This window comes from Oncorhynchus gorbuscha, linkage group LG16, assembly GCF_021184085.1.
Source record: "Oncorhynchus gorbuscha isolate QuinsamMale2020 ecotype Even-year linkage group LG16, OgorEven_v1.0, whole genome shotgun sequence".
NCBI classification, from domain to species: Eukaryota; Metazoa; Chordata; class Actinopteri; order Salmoniformes; family Salmonidae; genus Oncorhynchus; species Oncorhynchus gorbuscha.
Window position 1 is genome coordinate 69,794,013 of NC_060188.1, and position 10,709 is coordinate 69,804,721.

Consider the following 10,709-nt stretch of genomic DNA (forward strand, 5'->3'; position numbering starts at 1 on the left):
ATGTTGGGGGGGGGGGGGATTTTGGGCACAACACCGGTACCCAAGATTCATTCCAATCAATGATGGAAGAACAAGGAGTCAGGTAGATACACTAGAACGAGCCAAAAGGAACTCGCTAACTCGTGCTTGGCTCGGTCCATCTCTTTGCTTGTTCTGCCCACTATGACTAATTTGTTCCCTTAGGAAAGACGGGCTGTGGTCTATCTGGGTATAGTTACACAAATATTTGATGTAACGATAGCACAGTGCCTTTGAGGGCACGAAAGTGGTTACAGATTAACAGGATTTATCGCATTTTCCTATGATAAAGTTAGTCCATGGTCGCCACCGGTAGGACACTGCAGGTACCATAATGGCTCCAGTGAGTATTTGTACATTGCAAGTCTTTCCTAAGCAATGTTTTCCTTGAGTTTAAACTGGGACTCGAAGGTTGTTTTTAAAAGGTCGAATAGTGTATCCGTTTACATGTGTGTATGTCGATTAGAATTGCGTGAATACAACATTGTTTGCTACACGCATATTTTAGAACTTGTAGCTCCAAACGCAAATTGCTGTGGTCTGACTCTAAATTCTATCTAGTTAACGTTCGCTACGAGTGTGGATTTTAAAGTAGATATAGAATGGATGTAGCCAAGTGTTTCCCTGTATTTTAGGATTAGCATAGATAGCCTACTCTTTCAATGCGAAAGAGGTCACCTCTTCTTAACCTGTCCTCAATGTATCAATTTAATTATTTTAATCTAGAAGAGGCCTGCTCAACAAGTTCAATGTCTTATCTCTTTGATCAGTATCCCATTGATATTGCATTCTTAGTTTAAAAAAATGTTGCAACCGTGGTTTCATGAAGTAAAGTACTGTTCTGATAATTGTAATACTATGCGTAACAGTATTGTAATTGCCATTAGGCCTAATTATAATTATTCTATCATTTTCATCATCAGTTACAGTAGAATATTGTCCAATTATAGGTCCATAGTTTTAGCACTAGATGGCACAAAACGGGTGTAGGCCTGTGTTGTATTAGATTCAATTGTGCCTCTTCAATAAATGATGAGATGTGAATATAAGATAGGCCTAAAGTAGTCCATAGTTTTCCTATCTTGACAAAAGTCTGTTTGTGTGTCAGCAGGTAGTGAAGCTGGCGGCGATCTCCGCAGCAATGGGAATGGCCTCGTTTCAAATTTATGCCATGAGTGAGGACAAAATAGAAACCGTGCGGCTCTCCCCTAGAGAGGTAATCAAATGACCAAGATGATGTTCAATTTACTCAAGAACCGGGATGTACTTGACTATTACCACCATGCTTCTTACTGTATGCATTTGACGATCAATTGATGATCTATTGTTCTGTTCTTAGTTGTCCATCAATGCTCTAGACCCTACTGCAACACACTACATGGATGAGCAGCCTGGAGATCTGCAGAGTGGGCTGGGTGTGGTCCGAGTGGGGCTGGGGCCATATGTTAGAGCCGTTAAGGTATACTTACACTATATGGCTCTGATGGCCTCTTATCACTGCTGACTGTTGGTTGTATTGGCTAATTTGAATATTCATCAATATGGGTTTTTAAGAATGACATGCTGGAAGTTTTGGAGTGGCTCTTTAGTTCAGTTATAGTAATTGTCTACTTTTAATGAGAACTCACATTTTGTGTTAGAGATGCCATGAGATCAATAGACGGTGAGGGACTTTCTGAAAATGGCAGCTTTTGTAATATCTCAGCTCTGTTAGTTTTATTTTTGTACTCATTTCTGACCATTGTTTTTCCAGAACGCTTATACCTCTGTCAAGGTTGGAGCTGTAACAGTCTATACTGCTGGACACGGTGAGGAGTGGGGGTGTTCTGTTGACATATCAGTAGGTCTGTTCTAGTATCTCAATCTCTAACAACTTTGATTTTCATGTCTATTTTACCTAGATACATATGAGTTCTTGAGAGATCCTCCTCCTGGTTTCTTCCCGAGGGTAGAGTGTGATCACAGTCTCTAGGTTAGCTAGTCTGATCCTGGCAAGGAGAGGTAATAATGAGTTACTGAATACTCCCCAGATTGTTGACCAGCAGTCTATTATATAGTGCATATACAAAGTCTACACCCCCCTTGAACTTTTTGCATATTTTGTTGAGCTACAAACTAGGATTGAAATAGGTGATGTCAACAAATGTGTGCACAAATTGAGAGAAATAAGCTTTTTGTGTCATATGAAAATGTATGGGATTATTTATTTCAGCTCAAGAAGACCACTGCCATTCTTTGAGGTCTTCGAAAAGCTCCCTGGTCTTTGTTCACTGAACAAACATAAACGCAACATGTAAAGTGTTGGTCCTCATTTTACATGTTGTGTTTATGTTTGTTCAGTGAACAAAGACCAGGGAGCTTTTCGAATACCTCAAAGAATGGCAGTGATAACAATAACACATCAGACATTGAATATCTCTTTTAAGCTTGGTGAAGTTAATACTTATGCTGTGGATGATGCATTAAACTACCCAGACACCTTAAAGATGTAGTAGAATTGATCAACTAAGCTGCAGGACAGGGAGGAAACAGCTTAGGGATGTCACCATGAGGCCATTAGTGATTTTTTTAAAAATGCTACAGAGTTCAATGGCTGTGATTGGAGAACTGAGGATGGATCAACAACATTGCAATGACTCCACAATAATGACAGTGAAAAGAAGAACAATTTACAGAATACAATTATTTTAAAATGTTTAAAACTACAACAAAACTACAACAAGTCACTAAAGTAAGACTGCAGAAAAATATGGCAAAGGAATAAACCTTTTGGCCTAGGTGCAAAGCTGTATGTTTGGGGCAAATCCAACAAAACACTGATGAACTGCCTCCTTATTTTCAAGCATGGTGGTTGCTGCATCATGGTATGGGTATGTTTGACTATGGCAAAGACTGGGGAATTTTCTTAGGATAAAAAGAAACAGGATGGAGTTAAGCACAGGCAAAATCCTAGAGGAAAACTTACTTCAGTCTGCTTTACACCAGAGACTGGGAGAGGAATTCAACTTTCAACAGGGCAATAACCTAAAACACAAAGCAGCATCTACACTGGAGTTGCATACCAAGAAGACAGTGAATGTCCCTGAGTGGCCAATTTACAGTTTTGACACAAATCTGCTTGAATCTATGGCAAGACTTAAAAATTGCTGTCATGATCCCCAACACCTTGACAGAGCTTGAAGAATTTTGAAAAAAATAATGGGCAAATACCATACTGTATTTATTTATCTTGCTCCTTTGCACCCCAGTATCTCTACTTGCACATTCATCTTCTGCACATCTACCATATAGTGTTTATATATAGTGTTTAATTGCTATATTTTAATTACTTTGACACCATGGCCTATTTATTGCCTTAATAACTCCCTTACCTCATTTGCACTCACTGTATATAGACTTCTTGTTTTCTTTTGTTCTACTGTATTATCGACTATGTTTTGTTTATTCCATGTGTAACTGTATAACTGGGTTGTATGTGTCGAATTGCTATGCTTTATCTTGGCCAGGTCGCAGTTGCAATTGAGAACTTGTTCTCAACTAGCCTACCTGGTTAAATAAAGGTGAAATAAAATGTTTAAAAAATACACACAATACAGGTGTGCAAAGTTCTAATGAAACTTACCCAAGAAGTTGCACAGCTGTAATCGCTACCAAGGGTGTTTATAACATGTATTGACTCAGTGGGGTGTGAATACTTATCTAATCAAGGTATATTATTGTTTTATTTTTCATTCATCTTTAAAAAATGGTCTAATTCTTATTCCACTTTGACAGAGTATTTCGTGTCGATCATGACAATGAAATCTATTTTAATCCCACATTGTAATGCTACAAAATGTGCACGAAGTTCAAGGGGGTGTAGACTAACTATAGGCACTGTAGATAATCCAAAATGTACACTTTGCAGTAGAATGGTTGAATAAGCAGGTTGCCAAATGTCTCTTTGGTATCATGTTCCACTATGTAGAGTAGCTGACTTTTCTTTTCCCCCTGCAGGGCCACGTCTGATGATGTTGGGGGTTCCTCTGGGTATGGTCACTGTTGGGATGGCCGTGTGCTACCCCACTCAGACAGTGACTGTTGTAAAGGTACATATTAAAGGGAAAAAGAAAACAATTCAACAGCTTCCTTTCGACTGTCACTGAGGCCTTTTTACACACTAGTAAATGTCATGAGATCCAATACATTGGACTGTTAAAACACATTTTGTATTATGGCACAATATTTAGTTTTCTTGTATGTCAATTTGTTTTGTAACATCCATGTGCATATGAGCTAAAATTAAAAGCAGGAACTGGATTTATTGTATTATGCAATAGGCATATTCAGATGTAAGATCTTTAATTTGAGCCAGTTTGCTACAGCAGGAAAATAATTCAGCAGCACAGGATATGTGAGTTATTATGTATTAATGTTATGTTATTATGTATTATGTAGGGGTTGATAACTTTTTCGTTTAGGGCAACTGAAGTCTGATATTTCAAAGTGGAAATTTTGTAAAACTAAACTACAGTACAAGTTTCCATTTCCTGCACATTCTCAGCAACAAAAGAGTGATCAAATTAAGATCCTACATCTGTAACAATGTGTGGCTTTTCTTCTGCGGATGACTGGGCAGAAGATGTATGCAGCCAACCTACACCACCTCATATGTGGCATCAACCTTTAAATCAAAGCCCAAAGAAGTAACTCCCCCAACTGTCAGTCTTGAGTTACAGACTATTGACATTATAGATGCTATTTTTCATCTACTCTATGTTCTCAAATTGATTTCGCTGTGGAAAAAATGCATACAGCAGTATTCTATACTGAACAAAAATATAAATGCAACATGCAATTTAAAAGATTTTACTGAGTTATGAGGAAATTGTCAATTTAAATAAATAAATTAGACCTAATCTATGGATTTCACATGACTGGGAATACAGATATGCATCTGTTGGTCAAAGAGAACCTTACCAAAACTGGGCCTCAGGGTCTCATCTTGGTATTCAAATTGCCATTGATAAAATGCAGTTGTGTTCGTTGTCTGTAGTTTGTTTATGCCTGTCCATACCATAACCCCACAGCTACCATGGCACTCTGTTCACAACGTTGACATCAGCAAACTGCTCGCCCACACAACGCCATACACGTGGTCTGCGGTTGTGAGGCCGTTTGGACGTACTAACAAATTCTCTAAAACAGATGCAACTTATGGTAGAGAAATGAACATTCAATTATATGTGAACAGCTCTGGTGGACATTCCTTGAGTCAGCATGCTAATTGTACACTCCCTCAACTTGAGACATCTGTGGTATTGTGTGACAAAACTTCACATTTTAGTGGCCTTTCATTGTCCCCAGCACAAGGTGCACCTGTGTAATGATCGTGCTGTTTAATCAGCTTCTTGATATGCCACTCCTGTCATGTGGATGGATTATTTTGGCAAAGGATACATGCTCACTAACAGAGATGTAAAAAAAATTGTGCACAAAATTAGAAAGAAATAAGATTTTTGTGCATATGAAACATTTCTGGGCTCTTATTTCAGCTCATGAAACATGGGAACAACACTTTACATGTTGCATTTATACAGTATTTTTGTTCAATGTAGCTAGGTCAATGATTAATAAATCTAACAAGCCGTTTTAAAGCTCTCTCGGAAGTTGGAAAGTTTAGTTTGAAAAACATATTTTTATGGATTAAACACAACTTGACCAATGTTTTCCTGTTTAGAAGCAGCAAGCCCCACCAACTTCTATCCCTGAGACAGAAATACCTGAGGCAAAGCCCCTCCCTGAAGCTGGATCATCTGAACCAGTCATGCCTGCTGTTGACGAGGCTCCTCCCTCTGAACCTGGGTCTGCTCCAGTCCCCATAGAGGAGGGTGTTCCATCCAAGGCTGAACCTGCCCCTCAGCCCACCACAGAGGTGGACCCTGCAGAGGGTTATAATTGACACTGAGCCTGCTGCAGCTGAGGCAGTGGTGTTGCAAGAGTCTGTTGAGACGGCCCTTGTGCCTTCTGTTGAGACGGCCCCTGTCGAGGAGCCTGCCCCTGCACCTCCTGCTGAAGAGATTCCTCCACCTGCCCCTGTTGAGGAGGTTGCTGCCCCACCTACAGCTGAAGAGACGGCATCTACACCTGTTGAGGAGGTTGCTGCCCCACCTACAGCTGAAGAGACGGCATCTACACCTGTTGAGGAGGTTGCTGCCCCACCTACAGCTGAAGAGACGGCATCTACACACAAATCAATGTGAAGATAATTTAGTCTAGGCGGTTGGCTTCATCTTCTTTTAATATCAGATATTGACGTCGACTATAAAGAAATAAGCAAATATTTTGGGTATTTCCAGGGAAACCCAAATTTGCACCCGACCCCAAGCTAGTTGACCTGGGCCAGGTCAGCCCTGAGGATGAAGACCTGTACAACATGCGTGGATGAAGAACGACAGGAGGAAAAGGAGAAGGTGGAGGTGGGTGTGTGGAAAGAAGGAAGGAGGGACGGGAAGGATAAGGGAAAACCACAGAAATGGGAAAATAATGTGATTTGTTAAAGCAACTATAGTTTTTCAGGTGCCTATTTCTCTCTTTACCTTAATGATTGGGAACAGTTAGTCACAGGCTGTGTGTCCTGATTCTCCACCCTTCTCCCCAAGTGTGTACTTGCACACTTCCTGTCATGGATTTACCAATGGTGGAAACTCCCGCCTCCGGACAAAATTTTCACCAATCCGATTTGAATTCATTACACGGAGAAGGATGGAGAATCAGGACGCACCCATACAGTATTTGAATTTGAACTCTAGTGTCATTTGTGTTTCTTTGCAGAGGAGCTTGCAGTTTACAAAGACACCCACAGAGAGCAGGGTGCAGGCCATCATCTGCATCCACCACAACACAAGGTTTACTTACCAGCGCTTACACGGAGTGTACAAAACATTTAAGAACACCCTTTGCCTTCAGAACAGCCTCAATTTGTGGAGTCCACAAATTATGTTACTAACCAAACTGGACCATTACACTTAATATATATATATATATATTTTACTTGGGTCACGGCTATGCTGTCACTTTCTTTGTCAGCCACATTCACGTGGTGAATGCCTGTTATTAGTCCGGTCAGTCTATGCAAATATTTTCCATGTGGCATTTCGTAAACGAGTGAGCCGTTTTAACACACATCCATGTTTTTATAGCATTTGTAAGACTTTATAGAACTACTGAGTTGAATCTTTTTGTAAAACCCCAATGTTTATGGATTTGTGCAGCTCTTGCACAAGTTAGACACTCACAAATAAGCCCACATAGAGGAACCTGGAAGTTATGTTACATTATGAACTGGCCAGTTTGATATGCGTGTTTGGATCATTGGAATAATGTCCTTGTACTTGATGTCAGTTAGTATTTTCAAAAGGAAATGTTTCAAACATATTTGTTTGTATTTTAATAGAACTGTCAACATATTTAAACTTTTTTAAATATATATATTAGGCTATTTTACAGTACAGTCAAGAGGACATATTTTACATGTTTTATCACTCCCTCTTTTCCTTTTTTATAAATGAAAATCACTTCACGAATCGACTGCCTTCAATTTGAAATCACCCCCCAGCCCTGATCTTCACAATGATAATCATGTTTCAGATGTGTGTTCTTTGGCACAATAGAATTGCCAAATAGGGAATAAAGGCATTTTCCTTCATTCTCCTTTTTTTGTAATTTTAATCAGAGCAGAGAAAAAGTGCAAATGGTAAATAAAGTATTGTGATAGTTATGCAAATTAATTGTGAATGATATGAGTATTTGATTTCAAACACTAGAGGGCGATAGTGTTAATATCTGCCTTTCGGGCAAAACCAGAATATGTATGAACCAAGTCCATGTTTAGGGGAAGGAAGTACGTTGTTTACAAAAAGGACTTACTGGAATGAGGGACACTTGATTATTTCAAATTCAGAGAGAGTTCCCAGATAATGATAAGCTTATATTAAACCAATAATGAGTGGTTTAGAGGGAATGAGTGGCTAACTGTAAATTTCGCTAAGCAATCCCTAGCCTGCTATTCAGTGGAGAGGGTGTGTGTGGTCCAAGTCTGGGTTTAAGGCTCTCTTTTCCAAGCTTAAAAGGATTAACATTCACTTGCGACACATCATAGGCCAGAGAAGGTTGAATACATTACCATGCTGTCAATCCAGCATGACTTCTGCCGTATCCAAAACTGGGAACTGGGACATCTCAGACTTCAGTGAGTTCAAGACAACTGGGAACTCTGGAAAAAATTGAGCTCCGACTGGAAAAATACGTTTTGAAAGGTCATCTCACTTGGAATTCTAAGTCAGGAACTCGGGCCTCTTTCTAGAGCTGCGACCTGAAGATCACTGATGTCATGATTCAACCCTGTTTTTTTCCCCAGAGTTCCCAGTTGTCTTGAAAGCACCATCAATCCAGAGAATGCTAGACTTTGATTGCAAAGTTTGACCAAATTTGCCCTTAAGAAGGACCGCCGAGCCACTTTCCTGTTTAAGTGAGCACAGCACAAGGTGAGTCCAAAAATGTCTTGTATGCTGCTGCATAAATGATGTAATATGCTATGGAGCTATGTATGCCTTATCTAAGAAAGTAATACTAAGTTTATGTTGTGTAGTAAGCTGTTAGTAGCCCATGTGCATCACCTTAATAATTTGGTCCCTTTCCCCATAACTTAACCTACTGTTCTGACATGGTGGTGCACATGTAGCCTATAACTTGTTTTAGAATCAAATCAAATATATTTGTCACATACACATGGTTAGCAGATGTTAATGCGAGTGTAGTGAAATGCTTGTGCTTCTAGTTCCGACCATGCGGTAATATCTAACAAGTAATATAACCTAAAAATGTCACAACTACCTTATACACACAAGTGTAAAGGAATGAATATGAATATGTACATAAAAATATATAGAGAACTGTAATCATCGAATATTGTAAGAGCTTTCATTGTCTGCTTATATGCTCCCTTTTATTTATACTACGGTTCTGACTTGGTGTACAGGGAGAATACTGTAAGAATGGCCAATGTTCTGAATTCTGTCATTGTACATTTCAAATAGTTATATCGACTACGCTATCATTGCTCGCTCATTAATGTCTTAATCGAAATTACGGATTAACTCTTATATGCTCGTCGTTCCCTTATGCCATAGTTTGTACATCTCAATTGTCATTAGAAACCATATTTGTTTAAGCAAGTCAGCCATATCAGCTAGGTTTTTTCAAAGGCAGTAAATGAGGCTGAATGAACTGTTTCGCTGCCAGACAAGGCTCCACTGTTAGCCATGTTTAGCGGTGGATTCACTCCATGGTGCTGAAAAGAAAGCTCTGCTGTTGGGACAGCTTTACGGATAAAGCACTAAATAAACTTCAGTTAGTGCTAAACACTTCTGCTAGAATCTTGACTAGAACCCCAAAATCCAATTCACACACTTATCAAGAGTACATCCCTACAGACTGATTCGGTGGGCTCACTAAACACTGATGCTTCATTTGTAAATTATGTCTGAGTGTTGGAGTTGCCGTTTAGTTTGCTTAATATAAGGAATTTGAAATGATTTATACTTTTATTTTTGATACTTAAGTATATCTTAGCAATTACATTTACTTTCTTATACTAATAATAATATAATATTCTTAAGTATATTTAAAACCACATACTTTTAGACTTTTACTCAAGTAGAATTTTACTGGGTGACTTTTACTTTAGTCATTTTCTATAATGGGATCTTTACTTTTACTCAAGTATGACAATTGAGAACTTTTTCCACCACTGGAAATCAACACATTAAACCAGACACTTCATCCTTTCAAACCCTTCACTCCGGGTCGTACAATCTAAAATACACACAAGGGATCTGTAGACTCAGACTGTTTCCATGGTTCAAACCATTGCAGTAGAATGTTTTAACTTAAGACCTTTGCTTCATACAGTTACACATATGCTTCATTACACAATTTAATTCATGGATTCTGGCAATGACATTCAGCTGGAGCTTTTGTCACTTGTGGCATGATAATGACAGATTGGCATATCAATATGTTTTTTGTCTAAGTTAATATACATTTTGGAGTGTGCAGACCTCCACAATCTCCACAATCAGCCTGATACTCCAAATAAACAATTTTGGACAAGCCTAAATTAATTATGTGCACGGTTGACCACCCCCCTCCCTCCCGGCACTCACTCTTCTGGTGTTTCTTCATTTTCTTCTTCAAATAGTGTTTCAGTTCGTTCAAAGTGAATTGCACTTGATAATGTCCTGATTTCAATATCTGGGAAATAATCTGATTTTCCCAAGCAGACGAATCTCTCACCTGAGCCGCCACCATCCTTTACTGTCCATTATGTCTTGTTCATTTTCCGACCAGTACACCAGCAGCAAAAGAGAAGTTTGACCAGAACGACAGTTTCTGTTTCTAATTCAGGAAATCAAGACAAACTATTCACTGTATGAAAAATTATTACTTCTACCAATATTCTTAATACAAATGTCTATGACAAATGTCAAAGAGAATAACAACACACAGTTGAAACCATTTTTGCAAATTGGCTTATACTCCCCTATCATCTTGCAGATCTCACCCTAGATTAACAGGGTCAGGGAGTTAGAGGGCTAATCCTTAGGGAGAAATACCGACCATCCAGTAGACCTAATCTGGTGAGATTTGTA

General features: G+C 39.0%; 1 protein-coding gene across 2 annotated transcripts; it reads left to right on the forward strand.

The window, feature by feature from the left end:
- The first annotated feature begins 234 nt into the window (after positions 1-234).
- Positions 235-7,787, forward strand: LOC124000330 (MICOS complex subunit MIC27-like). Of its 2 annotated transcripts, XM_046306607.1 has the most exons (8): positions 235-361; positions 1,130-1,234; positions 1,358-1,477; positions 1,772-1,862; positions 4,015-4,106; positions 5,738-6,256; positions 6,357-6,476; positions 6,832-7,787. In XM_046306607.1, the coding sequence occupies exons 1-6, from the start codon at positions 353-355 to the stop codon at positions 5,957-5,959; spliced, it is 639 nt and encodes a 212-aa protein (XP_046162563.1). In that variant the 5' UTR covers positions 235-352; the 3' UTR covers positions 5,960-6,256; positions 6,357-6,476; positions 6,832-7,787. The 2 variants fall into 2 exon arrangements, with proteins under 2 accessions (XP_046162563.1, XP_046162562.1); XM_046306606.1 differs by having other exon boundaries at positions 5,738-6,476.
- Positions 7,788-10,709: the final 2,922 nt, after the last annotated feature.